At 40.6% G+C, this 17949-nt stretch overlaps 1 protein-coding gene and 1 pseudogene across 1 annotated transcript; one reads left to right on the top strand and one right to left on the bottom strand.

Annotated features, from left to right (window-relative positions):
- The first annotated feature begins 3856 nt into the window (after nucleotides 1-3856).
- On the top strand, nucleotides 3857-4333 carry LOC114682234 (annotated as a pseudogene).
- A 5310-nt stretch (nucleotides 4334-9643) lies between these two features.
- LOC114682268 (olfactory receptor 4E1-like) lies at nucleotides 9644-13516 on the bottom strand. Its single transcript, XM_028856123.1, has 2 exons — nucleotides 13393-13516; nucleotides 9644-10683 (listed from the first exon to the last, which is right to left on the bottom strand). Exon 2 carries the CDS (start codon nucleotides 10671-10673, stop codon nucleotides 9732-9734), a length of 942 nt encoding a protein of 313 aa, XP_028711956.1. The 5' UTR covers nucleotides 10674-10683; nucleotides 13393-13516; the 3' UTR covers nucleotides 9644-9731.
- Between the last annotated feature and the right edge of the window lie 4433 nt (nucleotides 13517-17949).

Here is a 17949-nt window from a genome sequence, read left to right as displayed (position 1 = left end):
CATTGCCGAACCCCAGAGATAGAGGAAGGCCAGATCTGGGAATAGTTTCCATTATTAGTGTTTTTGTTACTATTTGGCCTGTTTCCATTCTCCTCATTCCAGGGAAGGAAAGGCCTCCATCCAATCAGAGACAGTGCCAACAAAGACTGGCAGATATTTGTTGAATTATACCATATGCATAAGAAAAGGTCCTGGCTTGATTTCAGTGAAGTCCAATTCTCAAAGTTCACCAGGTATAGTGCCTTGGCTTCAGTGTCCTAGGGGACGCATGCCTTTTGTAGCATTTACCTCGGCACAGGTCAAGCAGCACTCTGAAATGTTTTGAAATATTTCCCAGTGTCCAGGTAGCCAGGCATGGGGGTGGAGGGGGGGAGATAAGTTCCGAGATATTTTAGGTGACAAGTACGTGGATCGATGTAGGGCAATTAGCTAGTTTTTGCCCAGTGACTTTGGCACATAGATTCTTCCATCTGGTAGGATCCATCACCCATGGCTGTTTCCCCAGGCCCCTAGGCTAGAACAATCTCAGCAAACCTAGGTATCCAGAGGTGGAATATCCAATAGCCCCCAAGAATTCCCTAATTTGTTTCTTTGTGTTTGGGGTAGGGATTCTCATCACGGCTTCAATGTGGGCCTTTGGCAATTGTCTTTTCTCTTCTGTTAATTTATATCCCATGTAGGTAACCTATGAAGTACAAAGCTGAGATTTCTCTTTGGAGACCTGGTAGCCCAATTGAGCCAGAGTCCTTAAGAGACCTCTAGTAGCTTCTAAACAGCCCTCTTTGTTCTTGGCTGCCAATAATAAATCTCCTACATATTGGAATAAGGTAACCTTTGGGTACTCACTGTGAAAACAACTTAAGTCCTGATTAAGGTCTCATCAAAGATAGTAGGGGAATTCTTGAATCCTGGAGGTAATCAGGTCCAAGTCAGTTGTCCCAATATTCCCAGTTCAGAACTGGTCAAATGCAAAGATGGGATGACTTAATTTTGACAGAGGAATGGCAGCTCAGATAGTAGGAACATCTTTTATCAGCTATTTTCTTTAGTTCCCCTTCTGGGTCTTGGGTTCGGCCTTGGAGGAGGAAATAGTCCTCATTTAAAGGGCAGATAATGGTTAAGGCTGTGGCTAAGTCCCCTATTTGTAGCTTAGGCATCTCCCTGAACCAGAGGACTCAATAGTTGCTTGGAGCTTATTCAGATCTCTCCCCAGCAAGGGGAACAGACATTCAGGATAACAATGAAAGAATGAGTTCCTGTTCCTTTTCCCATTTTGGGAAACCAACCGTTCATTTTGTAGTCCAATTATATTTTCTAAATCTCTTTGTAGCCCCTGTATTTCCATTGTTCTTTTATCAAGGGGCCCCAGGAAGTTCTGTGATAGAGAATATGATGCTCCCATGTTTATAGAGAAGTTTATAGGCTGGCTGCTAATTGAGAGGATTGCCCTAGGCTCCCGAGGAGCCTAGACTGAAAGAGACATACCCCGCTATTCTTCCAGAGTCAGGACTGGTTTTGGCTGATGAATGCTTGTTTGTGTCTAGAGAGGCCTACCCATTTCTTCTGGGGCCATTCATTTTTCCAGTGCCCCAATTCCTGGCAGTAAGCACATTGGTCCTTCTGCAGGGCCTTTTTCTTTTTCTTACAGGTGTCTTGTCCAGGGCTGAAAGTGCCAGGAGCCTAGAGTGCTGCCATAGTGGCTTGATTTATTTATTAGCAAAATCTTTCTTGCTGTCTCTTTTGTAATACAGTTTCTGGGCCATTTCTAATAATTTTGATCATTTTTTAAAACTATAAATCCATTCATTTTTAAAATTTTCTTACATCTGGGGCTGACTGAGTTACAAAGATCAGGTTAATCTCCTTGAGGTTTGCTGAGTCCTCCAGATCTGTTGGAGTATATAGCGAGTATGCTTCCAGGAGGCACTCAAGAAATGTTGAAGGTAAGCCTTGTTTTTTTTTTTTTTTTTTTTCTTTTTTTATTTAAAAGATTTTTATTTTCATTTTACATACCAACCACAGTTCCCCCTTCCTCCCCTCTCCCCCCTCACCTTCTACCTTTCCCCCACACCACCTCTATCCACTCTTCAGAGAGGGTAAGGCCTCCCAGGGGGAGTCAACAAAGTCTGGCATATCAAGTTGAGGCAGGATGAAGCCTCTCCCTGCTGTATTGAGACTGAGCATGGTATCCCTCCATAGGGAATGGGCTTAAAAAAGCCAGTTCATGCACTAGGGATAAATCCTGGTCCCACTGCCAGTGGCCCCACAAACTGCCTAAGCCACACAACTGTCACCATGCTGCATGGAACCAAGTGGCAGTCTGACTATGCTCAGCTTGAATTTTCATCTCTGCAACAAAATTTGAAAACACAAATCCAACAGAAAGAGGGAACAACAGAAAAAGACAGTACAACAACACAATCAGAGAAAAACAAACCCAGATGGATATATGGTGGCCTCCTCCATTCATATACCACAACTAGAAGGACAGTATGGTGTTCCCTCTACACCAAACACTGGGTCTATGATCTCATCAGATCTTAGTTTGTCTCTCCAAATGTCCAAACTTCAAAACAGAAGAGAACAACTTTAGAAGTGCATTGGCTGGCAATTCGTACTCTCATTTGCTTTAAATTTGCAAATTTGTGGTGGTTGCCATCTGGGCTCCCCAGGGCTTATGTGGTAGTTTGAATAGTAATGCCCCCACCCCTAGACTCATGTGGTTGAATGCTTGGCTCATAAAGAACGACACTATTAGGAAATGTGGCCTTGTTGAAGGAAGTCTGTCACTATGGGGGTAGTCTTTGAGGTCTCAGACACTCAAACTAGGCCTAGGGTGGCTCTAATTCACTTCCTGCTACCTTCAGATCCAGATGTAGAACTCTCAGCTACCTCTCCAGCACCATATTTGCCTGCATGCTGCCATACTTCTCTCCATGACAATAGTGGATTAAACCTCTGAACTGTAAGCCAGCCCCAATTAAATATTTACCTTTATAAGAGTTGCCACGGTCATGATGTCTCTTCACAGCAATAAAACCCTAATTAAGACAGTTTATCAAGTCCACCTTGGACTTTCTTCCTTTGAGGCTTATCCCAGAACCCTGGCCCTGAGTCTGGGATCTCCCAGGGATCTTGCTGGGGCCTTCCAAATGTTGATCCTACAGATGGAGAACAAAAACTACCACCAAATTAAAGTCAATTAAGCAATCTCTATTTACTATGCATAGGACTGACTCTCCAAAGTGGGATTTGAGAGAGCAGGGTGGGTTAACTTTTCAGGCCTCCTTTTATAGGGAAAAAGTATAAACTGAAGATTTTATAACATAAGAATTTTGCAAGCAAATTTTGCAGAGGCAGATAGCAGATTAGATTATCTGAAAAATCATCTTGGCAGGATGTCTCAAGGTTCCATGACAGAACATCTTATTTTATTAGGGTAGAGTATGTGTGAGTCAAACTTGAATTTTGTAGCAAATAGAACCAACTTATTTTGACCTTATACCAAAATGGCTTTTTGTCCTAAGATGATTCATCAATGCAACTAGGAAAGATACCAGGAGGATCAACATTGTTGACTTTGAAGATGAAGGGACCACCAGCCCTAAAAAGCAAATGGCCTCTAGAAGTTGGAAAAGGAATCTGAGCTTTCAGAAAGTGTGCCATCCTGCTGACACCTTGTGCTAGGCCAGGGTGGTGTGTGTTGAATGTCTGAACCATAGAACTGCAAAGCAATGTTTATCATGTTTAAAGCACTGGGTTGTGGTATTTGGTTATAACACCAGTACAAACAATGCCAGTAGTTACCATAAGAATATAAACAATTGTCTCTGGGCATCAGCGTCTGTACTGAAAGATGGCAGAGGTTGGGTCCAAGTCAGTGTTGTTCATGTGTCTTGGTGACATTTGCCAGCTACCCATTGCAGAAGCAGTTTTCAGAAAATTGGTAACTGATGAAAAATTTCAGATAATTGGAGGATAGACAGTGTGGCTACATCCACCTATGAAGTGGGGACCCCCCCCCAACTATCGTGGGCAGAGCTGCATGAGAAAACATGGCATCCCCGTGAATCACATTGCATGGCAGATTACAAGAGAAGACTTTGCCACATTCAATTATATACTATGTATAAATGAAAGCAATGTGAGATATTTGAATAGAGGAAGTAATCAAGTTAAAAACTGCAAAGCTAAAATTGAGCTACCTGGGAGCTATGATCCACAGAAACAACTCATTATTGAAGATCCCTATTATGGCAATGATTCTGACTTCGAAGTGATGTACCAGCAATGCTTCAGGTGCTACAAGGCCTTCCTGGAGAAAACTCACTAGATGGTCCTGGCCACCACCATTGAGCAACTCACTCACCAGAGCCATGTCCAAGGGTGGTGACAATCCTTAGCCCCATGCCCCACCTGTCTTTTCAGCTCACTTACTGTATATCTTTAAAATAACTATAGGTAGAAATTAGGTGTATGTTCAGAAGGATAAAAGTATTTGAGTATGACAGTTTGAGGTTTGGCTAAGCATTCTTAGACTAACTGAATCTCTCACCTTGTCCTAATTACAAAATAGTGGAACAAGCAAATATGGGACAAAATAGGACCCAATAAGTAAGAATGACCTACAAGGTCCAGGTCAGCCTCTGAGCCCAGCCAGCCTGGGTAGTCTGGTCTGTCTAGAGTGTGTGCATGGCCAGTACCCAGTGATGCTATTTGCCTGCCTTATACCTCTGTCCTAGACTCCTGTGACAATAACTCCATCCATATCAGCCTTCCATTTAACATTGGAAGAGTTTAAACTCAGACACACTGAGGGCATATAAATATTTGAAAGAGAGGAGAAGCTGGATGTGATAACGCAGGCCTGCAATTCCCGCAGGCCATCCTGGGCTACAGCTTGGAGCAACAGATTGATAAAATGGGCATTTTTTACTCTTACTTGGTTTTTGTCTGATGTTTTTGAGCTTTGTTCCTGTTTTGCCTCAATAGTGGTATGTTTGTAGTGTTCTTTCATCAGGATTTTAAAAAGTTACAGGCAAGCAGTTTTAGTGCATTTTCAGAAAATTGACCTCAAATTCATATGGCTATATGTCAGAAAATGCAAGTTAAACTGGGAAGTTAACACATACAACTGAAATAGAAACCTGGTGTCTGCCTGCTTTCTTTTGGACAATTAAAAAAAATATCTGAAATATTAAAAAAGAATACAAACAGCATTTTGGGTAACATTTCCAGTAGCATTTTAAAGTTTGTTTTGGAAAAGTCAATAAAAATAGTTAAGAGGGGAGCTTAGATTTGCACAATTTCAGAATCTGACTGTTTGAACTCACTGACCTATTATTGTAGACTAGGCTTAATGATGCTTTTGAAATACAAGGTCAGAAGTTTGAGGCTCCTGTGGAGAATTTTGCCTATTTTGAAAGGAATTTCAAATCCAATGATATTAACTGAAATTTTGTTAACTTGTAGAAATGATACCCAAGTGTATTCCGGGGAATTATAGACACCAGACAGTGTGGGCATGGGCACATCACAGATATACAGGGTACAAATGAATGGCCCACCAGCTGCAACAAAAAGGCAAAAAATGATTGAAGTGACAGGGCCAAGATTCAGTCCTTTTAAGTCAACCAGGAGCTGTTCACAACAGTATTAAGATATGAAAACTGCTGGGCGGTGGTGGCGCACACCTTTAATCCCAGCACTTGGGAGGCAGAGGCAGGCGGATCTCTGTGAGTTCGAGGCCAGCCTGGGCTACCAAGTGAGTTCCAGGAAAGGCGCAAAGCTACACCGAGAAACCCTGTCTGGAAAAAAAAAAAAAAGATATGAAAACCATCACTCTCTAGTTGATGAAAACGTATAAAATATTGTCCACTCCTTAGTCCTCTTATAAAACATAAGCCAAAATAAAAGTCTTATGTGATATAGGGTGATGGAAGAAAGTCTGGAAATCACTATTTGTTGTTTCAATCTTAGATGGTCTTTTAATAAAAAACCCAGAGCCAGATAACAGGGTGAAAGCTGAATGATCAGAGAAGCAGAACAGTCAGCCACTAGTTCTTAGCTCTATGAAGTCCTCAGCCTAAAGAGAGTGAGTTCCTGTTTCCTCAAGCCTTATATAACTTTCTCTGCCCTGCCATATTACTTCCTGGGATTAAAGGCCGGTGTGCTTCCCAAGCAAAGGCATAAGATCTCAAGTGCTGGGATTAAAGGTGTGTGCCACCACACCTGGCTCTGTGTCTAATCTAGTGGCTAACTCTGTCCTCTAATCCTCAGGCAAGTTTATTAGGGTACACAATATATCATCACACTATTAAACTCATATTTAATAATTTAGAAAACAATAATCTGATTATACTTTATATTGTGTACATTTGCATACATTGGTATCTGTTGTATAGCAATAAGTCTCTAACACCTTATTTGCTTATTTACTTTGTAGAAACATTAAAACATCAGTTATTCTTATATTTTTGGTTGTGAGCCTAGCCTTTAACAGCTGAGCTATCCCTCCAGCCCTGCTGGGCTCTGCTGACTCCCCATGGGAGACCTCGATTTGGAGGATGTGGGGATGCGGGGTGGCTTGGAAAAGAGGGCTGGGGGGTGGCAGGAGGGAGGAGAGGGGAATCTGTGGATAGTATGTGGAGTGAGTAGAAAATTTCTTAATAAAGAAAAGTAAAAGAAAGATAAATAAAAAAGATAAGTAATCAGTTATTCTAATATATATAATGTCACTGCTTGAGAAATTCAGTGGTTGAAGAAAAAGCAGCTGAGCAAGAGTCAAGGTCTTTTGAGCTATTCAAGATGTCACATGTTTGTAAGCATAAAACCTGGGAGGTGAGGGCGGGCAATAATGAATTAAGGCTAGTCAGAGATATATAATACATTTGAGGATAGCCTGGGCTACAGGAGATCCTATCTCAAAAAAACAAAACAAAACAAAAAAAAAACCAAAAAAAAACCCAAACAAACAAACAAACAAACAAAAAAAACCAAACAAACCCAAAAAACAAAAAACAAAGTAAAACCCAAGCTGCCTCCCAAAAGACCCCAAAACCAAACCAAACCAAATCAAAACCACAACCCCCTCCAAAATTCAACATATTTTAATTTTATTCTTCACCAAGTAACTAAACATACTTTTATATTTTGCCTGAGTCTGAAATAATTTATGTGAAATGGAGAATACATGTTTTATTTTACATTTCCAGAGATTTGTGAAGCATAACACAATTGCAAACAGCCATGGCCATTCCCAGGTGACAGCCTTAGTGACCTCTATGCAACATTGTGTGATGTTACTTTTTCTACCAAACAGCATGCGTTCCTCTGCTGATCCCTGCACCCAGGGGCTCTGCTGTGCTCTTTGGAAAGTCATTCTCATGTCCATCATTGTCTACAAGAAAAAGACATTTGTTTTATACAAACTCTATGATTTTAAAACTTGGCTCAGTTACCGTACCAGGCAGAACACCAAATATGGTTTAATGCTATCCAGGGGAAATAATAATAAAATAAATCAATATATGAATATATAATATACCAACAATATACAATACATTAATATAAGATAACAACAATATAATAAACAATAAAATAATAAAAAAATAATAAAATCCATATCCATGCTATATTTGGGGAAAGCAAGCATGGTATTAATGATCTGACATGTCTGTGAAAACTTAATGTGTACTACCTTAAAAAGGCCCCTAATACATGTATAGCTTTAAAAGCTTGAATCACCTCCTAACATATTTGTTGGCAAACAAAAACAAAAACAACAAAACCAAATAAAAGAAAACAAAAACAAAAGCATTAAGAGACACTTGGTTTGGCCCAGGAATTTATGGATGGCATCCTCACTGATGGCTGATAGCTTATGGCTCTGGAGATCCCAGATGAACTGCAGTGTGACGGTCACTGATGGAGTCACAGTGAATGTCTGATTCCCAATATGTCATGCTTATTTGTAAATGCAGGTTCTTATGTCACCCAGACCAACCTTAAACTCAACAAATAGCTGAGGCAGATCCTAAAGTCCTTATCTTCCTCCCTTTATCTCCCAAGTGCTGGGATGACAGCTGGTGCCACTATGTACAGCCACTTTCTGTTTCATAAATATATATATATGATACACATTTTTTTTTGCCAATTCCATTTGTCACAAGCCACTTTGCTGTGGTGTAGGCCACCCCAAGTAAATTAAAGGGGCTGGATATAGAACATGTACTCAAATGGGTATTCTCTCCTAGTACTTGAAGCAAAATTCAAGTGATGACTAGTAGTGTAGTAATAATTGCTTAAGTGGGTTAATTCTCTACATAATAAATAGACCAAGTCAGGCATGGCAGCTCATGTCTGTCACTCCAGTGCCTGGGACTTAGAGTTAAGAGCATCAGGAGTTTAAGACCAGGCTGAGCTACATGAGAGCCTATCTCAAAAACAACAACACAATCTATTTTATCTAACACAAACCAATATCATTTCTCTGCTAACTCCATTCTGGCAGCCTCTCTTTTTTATGAAAAAGACTCTAAACTCCTTAAGTGAACACAGAAAGATGTTTTTCACTTCTCCAATGCCCCCTTTCTTCCAGGATGACCTCTTATCTAGGCTCTAAGCACAGTGGTTGCAACTTCTTGGAACAAGCTATCTCTCTCAACAAATGCCTTTGAACCTACAGTTTTCTCTACTTAGAGTGTTTTCTAGTTTTCTTTTTCGTGGTTGGCTCCGTTTCATATTTCTTAACTAGCTAAAATGTGACTTCCTCAGAGAGCTTTCTCTGGACTGTTCAGTGCAGGGCCCACCTGCCCTGCATGTTCATGGTGCTCTATTCTTTGACAGCATTTGCTGAATCCATAACTACATTTAGATGCTCTCAGTTTTGCTTTTTCTTTATCCTAGACTGTGTACTCCAAGTAGGAGTGTCTATGTATTAGTTGTACTTGTAACAATAAATCTAGTATCCAGCACAAATTTTGTGCTCAGGAAGTATTTGTAAAATAAAAAAAACCCAATAAAATATTCCCATTTCATTACTAGGATGGCAGATTTGGATTAACTCTCAAGAGCATTAGTCACCTCAATGTTTCAAAGTCTTTCTTTGTCACCATGATATTCAAATGTCCTTTGTTTCATTTACCAGAACTTGGTAAGCCCTCTAGGCAAACACCAGAATGAATAATGCAGGTGAGGGCAGTCCAGAAACTGAAGTGTTGTTTACATTTCTGGTTAATTGAAAAGCTGGAGCAGCAGAATGAGATAATGAATTCAAGTTGGTATTTTCCCTCAGTTCTTCCAGCAATAGTTGATTTGATTTGAAATCCAATCTTGTGACTCTTTTTTTTTTTTTCTGAAGGGAATTGAACCCAGGGCCTTCTCTATACTAAATACACATTCTGCACTAGCTACATTCTGGGCCTTTTGAGTCATGTCTTTATAATGTAGCCGGGTGACTTTCAGCATGCTATCTGCTCAGTGTGAGCTTTTGTTCCCTTGTAGTTAGACGAGCATGTAAGCTACTGCTGTTGAGAGAGTTAGGTAAGCACCCAGTGCCTGTGACAATTTCTAGAAGTGGAAGATGTTACCAATCACAGCCTTTATTGTGATTGTTAGATATAGGGCCTAGATATCGCAAAGAAAAGGTTGTAAGTCATATCATCTGGTAAATACAATATATAGTTGCTTCTTGGATTTAGATCACCAAGAATTCTAAGGGCTTAGTATTTTCACTTTTCTTTTATTTCTTTCCTTCTGATTAACTTTTTCAAGGCGTTCTTTATGTCCTCATTCCTAAGGGTGTAGATTATAGGGTTCAGCAGAGGGGTAACAACAGTGAAAAATGCAGAAACAATTTTGTCTTCGGGGAGGCTGATGGATGGGCGTGAGTAGATGAAGATACAGTGTCCCAGGAACAGTGTGACCACAGTGAGGTGGGCTGCACAAGTGGACAGAGCTTTCCTCTTCCCCTCAGAGATCTGTTGCCTTAGACTCACGAGAATGACTGCGTAGGACACTACAATAATCACAAAGCACACCATAGAGATCATACCACTGTTGGAGACAATGAGAATCTCAGTGATGTGGGTGTCCGTGCAAGCCAGTTCAATCACCTGAGGTACATCACAGAAGAAGTTGTCAATATCATTAGGACCACAGTAGGGAAGATTGATGGTGAGTGAGGTGAAAGATATGGAGTGGATGGTCCCTGCTGTCCACATGGCCCCTCCCAGAATCATACACACCTTCCAGTTCATCACAGTCATATACTGCAAGGGTTTACAAATGGCCACATACCGATCATAGGCCATGACTGTAAGCAGGAAGATCTCTGTGCAGGCAAAGAGATGCAGGAAGAATATCTGGACCACACAGGCATCAAAAGCGATGAGCTTTTCTTCTAACAAGGTGTCTCTCAGCATCTTTGGGACAGTGACTGTGGAATGGCAGACATCAATGAAGGACAGATTGCTGAGGAAGAAATACATGGGTGTATGGAGCCGGCGGTCAAATATGATAGTTATGACAATGAGGATGTTACCAATCAGTGTGAGGACGTAGAAAATGAGGAACATGAAAAACACAACCATCTGTACCTTTGGATTTACAGATAAACCTCTCAGCCGAAAAAACATCACTGAAGTTTGGTTGACAAGGACAGCTTTTTCCATTCTTTCAGCTCTCTGTCAAAATTAAAGAAAAAAATGTGAAACAGATGTACCACTTAACATTTGTGTCAACCATTTGGCCACTTAATTTCTTGGTCATTTATGACTTCATCTAGAAGTTGTGGGTCGAATATCTTATGTTTATTTTCTGTTCCCTCCTCCCTCCTCCCTTGGTGCTGGGGATTTGGTGGCAGCTCACACATATTAAGTGCTTGCTTTAACTCTGAGCTACAGCCCCGTCTTGTGTTTCCTAAAAACAAATCATGTTTCATCATCTTCACTAGATGCTAACCCCACACCATGAGAATAATGCAACAGTGAACCTTGATTTACCAGGAAATTAAAATCCCCTTGAAGAAGAGGGTAGAGAGTCCAAACAAGGTGTTTCTCCCTTACTGTAGCAATGCATCAGGTTTAGATTTACAGTATTGGAGACAGAGTCTCAAATAGCCCAGTCTTGCTATGCAGCTGAGGATGTCCTTGAACTCCTGATCCTTCTGCCTCCAAGTGCTGAGTTTGCTGGTGTGTGCCATCACACCCAGCTTGGGTTATGGACTAAAGTTCTCCATACTCTGAATAGGGAGATTGTGTAAGGTCCATAAACTTGGCCTTTGAATATAGCTTTCCTTGGTGTTCCATTGATTGTACTTTTCACTAGACTAAAACCCTTATCTCTTGGTGGCTTTCCCCGGGTGCTGAGCTTAATTTCCATAATGTCAGTCTCAGAAGGCTACAGCAGCTCACCATGCTGCTGGACAGCTGGCAATGTGGCTGTGAGGTTTGTTGAGCACCTCTTTAGAGAAGGCTGCACAAAACCCTAGTAGCCCTTAACCTAGAGGTCAAGGTCTAGGTGTAGCAACATCTGTGAGTTGACTAGATCATCTCCAGATCTTCAGATTCTCATTCTGTTGATTGATTTACTGGTCTACAAGTAAATTCAAGGAAGCTGTTTTATTTTCTTTTACATTATCTTTCCTCTGATCCATGTAATATTGCTATTTTAAAAGATTTTATGTGTGTATGTATGTATACATTATCTATCTATCTATCTATCTATCTATCTATCTATCTATCTATCTATCTATCTATCTATCTATCTATCATCTGTCTATCTATCTATCACCTGTCTATTTATCTTTCTGTTTGTCTATCATCAATCTATCTATCTTGTTTTGCTCACACATATTCATGTACACCCTGTGCATGCCTGGTGCCTGTGGAAGCCACAAGTGGGTTTCAGATTCTTCTGGAACTGGAGTTATATATGATTGTGAGCTTCCATGTGGGTACTAGCAACAGACTTTGGGTCCTCTGTAAGAGCAGAGAGTGCTCTTAATTGCTGAGAACTGTCTCCACCCCGACTCATGCTTTTATAACAGTTTTATGCTCTATATAAGAGCCACAGGGTTTTAGTTCTTGAAGGGAGCTGAGAGCTTACATTTTTTCCCATTTTACAAATAGCAAAAAAGAGGCATACAGAGGTAAAGCACTAGGCTTAAGGTTACACAGAATTGGACTCACAGCTGGGTCTAAAGTTCAGCTCTCCTGCCCCAGGCTTCATCCACTTTGCCATTACTCTGAATATCTGTGGTGGAGAAGTTAAACAGAGATGTTTTTATGACCTTTCTTCTCTTAGGTGTCCTGAGTCAGTTTGGGGTGTGATCTAGGGAGCCCCATTTCTCAGGCTTGCCCCCTCACGCCACCTTTTTCCGCAGCTTTCCAGTGGTGGCTCACCCTGGAAGCCTGTCTCTCTTTGTCCCTGGACCCTTCATGCTGTGCTGTCTGCCTTCTAACTTTCCTCAGGTCAGACTCTGCTGGACACATGAGTCTTCCCTGTACTGCTCAGGGGAAACTTTGCTTCCACTGTCAGCAGTTTCTAATACTCCCTGTCACTCACCATGCAAGCCTTGTGCAAAAAACGCCCACTTCTGCTGTCCATGTCAAAATAAAAAATTAACAGTACCGTCAATTGAGGCTCTAACAAAACAGAATTGTGGCAACAAGATACGTTTTGGACAGAGGTCTTTTGATTAATACCTGAAAAATAACCAGACTAGTGTTTTGTTAGTATTTACAGTAACATCTTTATGTAACTATGGATTAATTTTACAGTTTATCATTTTTCTTAGAACATGCATTTCACAGTTTCTGCTACAGAGAACTATTTCGATTATTTCGTTAATGCCTTACAGCTATTTTCCTTGCTTTAAAATGGACACTTGAAGGGCAAGGGGCTGATTTGAAATTAATCATGTGAAATTTGTTCTGAAGCAAAGACTTTGTTTCCTTCTCTTAGAATGGGGATACACACTTTTAACTAACCCTTCCCTCCTCTCAGCATTTCCCTTCTACTTCTGTGAACTCACAGGAAAAATGCTTTGAAAATGTAATGTCCAATGACATGAAATAACTGATGTCAGAAATATGGTAGGGAGAGATGGATCAGCAGTTAATAGCACTTGTCACTCTTGTAAAGGACCTGGGCTTGGGCCCCAGCACCTATAACTCCATTTCCAGGAAATCTGATACATTCTTCTGACCTCCAAGGTCACCAGAGGCATTCACATGCTGCATACATGTGTGCAGACAAAACACTCACACACATAAGATAAACTAAAGAAATATCAAAATATATGGAGCACTAAAGTACATTTCAGGAAAATGTAGGAGATGATGAGTAAGGTCAAAATGGGAATAAAATGCAAATATCTATAAAACTCACCTGAGTGCTTTCTGATGCTCTCAGTCCCTTCAAAAATACCTGGATTTTCTGTCCTGTAGTTCGAGTATAATGAAAACTATCTTCCAGTAGAGGGAAGGACTTAGTTGAAGTTGGATAGTCAGAAAACTGTGTGTGCACTGACTTTTTTCTATGAAGAAAGTGGAAGATCTTGAAATTCCCTCGAGAGCTGGTTCACAGTTTGTCGTAAGTCACAGCAAAATCATAGTTTTGTATTTTTACTATAGTCCTTTTTTCACTATGTAAATAATTCTGCAGTAAGATTTCCTAGGATGGTGTCCAGTGGACTGAAGATGTCCTATAAGAGCAGCATGTCTTGTCGTTTTTTAGACCTAGTGATGAGTAGAGATGGAGAGCTATGAGCAGTCTTCTTTTCAGTTGTACCAGTTTATCAGGACAATTTAAAAACCAAATATCACCAATCAGTCAGAACACCAGTGTGGCCAAAGCATCTTGTTTGCTTTACTGCACACTTTAGGTGCGAGTGTTACCATTTGTTCCAGATGGAAGATCCATCTTTGAGCTCTGAAGGGGAACCATGAAGGGAGCAAACAGCTGTGGCTGGCAGCTGTTGCGTTGCTGTTGGTCTACCTGAATATCCAGGCTTTGTTTCCAAGGAAACATCCCAACAGTGACATCAGCTTGCCAAGTTATAGTTAAGAAAAGTTAATTCTGTGACTGCTGATGCAATAGCCTTGGCATCTACCACTAAGAGGGTTTAATGAAAAATAGGACCTGAACACCTGACTCTTTGGGGGAATATTGTGTATAATTAAATTAACTAGTAGTATTTAGAGATCCCACCAAAACAAAAGGGAAAAAGATACCACTCTCTCTACTTCAACATAGGCACTTGCTTTGGCAGGATGGCTGTTTTCACATTTTTTTTTTTCAATTTATGGGTATGGGGGTCCTTTCAATCTTCTATTGTCTTCTTAAATTTCTGTCCTCGGTGTTTTAATGTTTCCACTGTAGTAACTTTTCTGGTAAGTTTATTATAAGATTTTTAATTTTTTGAGGCTATTTTGAATGATATGTTTTCCACTTTCTTTCTGACTAAGCTTCCTTTTTCACTACTGATTTTTGTTTGTTAATTATGTGTTTTTTCATTGTGATAATAGTTACCTCTTCTGGAAGTTTTCTGGTGAGATGTTTTGTGTCTCTTATATATAGAAAAATGTCATCTGAAAGTAAGCAAACTTTGACTTTTTTCTTTCCTATTTTATCCATTTTATTTCTTCCTTTTATATTACAGCTCTAGCTAAGACTTCAAATACTAGAATGAATGTGTAAGAGAAGAAATTATTGGGAAGAATAAGCAAGAGTTGGGTGGAAAAGAGAGAAAATAGTGAGGAGTGAAATAGTGAAATAGTGAAAATAGTGAATGCGATAAAATTACATTGGATTCAAGCATAAAACTGTCAAAAGAGAAAAAAGAAACAAAATGCAGCATAGTTTCTTTCAGATCCCTCACATTTCTGTCACTAACTTGTAATCTTTACTCTGTAAGTAGGCCTAACAAGCTCATTGGCTCCTCAGGGTGAACTTTGGTAGACTTGAACACTGACTAGTCACTGAGACCTCATGAGGAGAGGGTAGACATTACTTTGCACCCACAAAAACAAAACAAAACAAAAAAAACAAAAAACCCCCAACTCACAGCAGATGATAAATTTATTAATGTTTCTATGTTTCATGGTATAAGAAACAAAATAAGATAAAGCTGGTAAGTAGGAAAATGATGTTAGAAGGATGTGAGAATGAAGGTGTTTAAAACACAAATGATTTTTACGTGATAAAACACTTTCCTAAGATGGCGGAATGTTTCCAGAATGGGAAGATAAAAAGGAAGCTGAGTTAAACAGGGATAGAAATGTGGATGGGGGAGGGGAGCAGGGACGCAGGTGGAAGCCAGGATGGGGACAAGGATGGGGGCAGTGATGGGAGGGCGGGGTAGAGAGCAGAATACAGGAAGCGATTACTAACACTAACGATACTTTGAACTAGTCATTTGGAAACTGACTACTGTAGAAGCTTTCTAAAACACATACAAACACACATATAAAATGTTAAATGGATTTGGCCTTCATTGGGGGCAACAATGCCCCTCCTACTCATGGCAGCATAATAAATAAAAAGCAAAACAAAACCACAAACAAACAAACAAAAACCAAATCCACTGTCAGGAATGGGTTAAGTCTTTTGGAGTTTTTGGTAAAGGAGGGTTCATAGACCTCTAACATTATAGTCTATTAACAATGCTCTTGGTTATGGTCCAGAATTTGATGGTAATACCGTATGCCTGAAGACATCACATACTTGAGTCATAGAACATACTTACTTGCTAGTTTTCATAGTACTGGAAGATGCTATGCACACCACCAGAGGAGAAAAGTAATTACCAATGTGGTGGTTTGAATGAGAATGGCCGCCATAGGCTTATATATTTGCATGCTTAGTACCAGGGAGTGGAACTGTTGGGGAAGGATTAGGAGGTATAGCCTTGGTGAAGGAGGAGTGGCCTTCTTAGAGAAGGTGTGTCACTGGAGATAGGAATGGAGGTTTCAAAAAGCCCATACCAGGCCCAGTGTCTCTCTTTCTCTCTCTTTGTCTGCTGCCTATGGATCAGAATGCAAAACTCTTAGTTACTTCTTCAGTGCCATGCCTGTCTGCTTCCTGCCATGAAGATCATAGACTGAGCTTCTAAAACTGTTAGCAAGACTCCAATAAGTGCTTCATTTTATGAGTTGCCTTGGTCATGGTGTCTCTTCACAGCAATAGAACAGTGACTAAGATAGAACTTGGTACCAGGGACTAGGGTATTGCTGTCCTAGGCCTGACCATATTGTTTGCTGGACAAATATGGAAGACTTTGGGACTGTGGACTAGAAAAGCAGTTGAATGTTTTAGATGGGGATTAATGGGATATCCTGGTAGAGCATGGAAGACAGTAGTGTTGAGGGTGATTTGGACTACGGTAGCCTAGCTCAAGAGGTTTTAGAGGAGAATAATATTGAAGACCATTCTTAAGATACTTTGGAAAATATGTGTCTGCTTTTTGCCCTTGTTCTAAGAATTTGCCTGAGGCTAAACTGAAGAGTATTGGGTTAATGTTGTTGACAAAGGAGATTTCAAGGGAGTCTAATATTGATTATGTTACATGGTTACTAGTGATCACATTTTTTTTTCATTTTTCTTTATTAAGAAAATTTCTACTCACTCTAGATACCGCCCATAGATCCCTCCTCCTCCCATCTCCCAGCCCTCCCTCCCAAGCCACCCCACATCCCCACATCCCCACACCCCCCAAATCAAGGTCTCCCATGGGGAGTCAGCAGAGACTGGCACACTGAGCCTAGGCAGGTCCAAGCCCTTCCCCACTGCACCAAGGCTGCGTGAGGCATCACATCACAGTCACCGGGCTCCCAAAAGCCTGCTCATGTACCAGGGACTGATCCCGATCCCCCTGCCTGGGTGCCCCCCCAAACAGTTCGTGCCAAACAACCGTCTTCCGTATCCAGAGGGCCTAGTCCAGTCCCATGGGGGCTTCACAGCCTCTAGTCTACAGTTCATGGGCCTCCACTAGTGTGGCCAGTCATCTCTGCACGTCTTCCCATCATGATAGTGATCACTCTTATGCACTACAATAAAAAGAGCAAGTTGGGCAAAGAGAAATATGTACAGTTTGAGAAGAAAAGGAGCACCAGGAAATGTAATATTGGAGCCAATTCTTGTGTTCAAGGAGATAAAAAGTTTTAAGAAAAGCAGATTCAAAATGGAATACAGGGAGTGGTATCCTCAGGGCAAGATCCCACCCAACTGAGCTTCCACACTCTGACAAGGAATTAAAGGAAAGCTTAAGCAGCAAAGGGAACTATCAACAACAGAAATATTATACAAATGTAATTCAAGATGGCGGGTGCTTAGAGATGGGGAGTGTGGGTAGTGGAGGTGGGCTAAAGTTCCAGCCCCCAGTCAGCAGAACAATAACAACAACAATAGCTACAACAACAACAACCAGCAGCAGCAACAGAAAATAATTAATGTTGGGCACCTGCAAGGTCTTAAACACCCGATAGGAAAGTATTACCAAAGATTAAAATGATTGGAATATTTCTTTAACATTCCAGGGGACCCCACTCCCCACACATTAGGCTTAAATATGTATAAGGTGTTATTTAAACAATAATTTCTCATTGATGATTTTCTTCTTGAAAAGAAGGAAAAAGCTACTCAGATAGAAGATAACATGCCCTTGTATCAATTCAGTCCTGAAGTGCCTACTGGGAGCCCAGAGAGACAGGGCCACTATTGTTTTAAGTTAAAAATTAAATGATGGTCAAATTTCTTTTATCTTTTCCTCTCTAGAAGTCATCTGGGAGGAATCTCATGCTTTGATGTTAGCCACTCCCACAGCTGTCAAAGCGCCTGAAAGTGTCCTGGGTTCATTATTCACAGGTCTATTCCTGGAGGAGAAAAAGAAAAAAAAAAGTGTGGATGAGTGTAATGGATGGGTACTCTTTTGAACCCATCAAGAAA

Source organism: Peromyscus leucopus, chromosome 9, assembly GCF_004664715.2.
Source record: "Peromyscus leucopus breed LL Stock chromosome 9, UCI_PerLeu_2.1, whole genome shotgun sequence".
NCBI lineage: Eukaryota > Metazoa > Chordata > Mammalia > Rodentia > Cricetidae > Peromyscus > Peromyscus leucopus.
The sequence above is the reverse complement of the archived record's forward strand: the minus strand, read 5'-3'. Positions and strand labels throughout refer to the sequence as shown.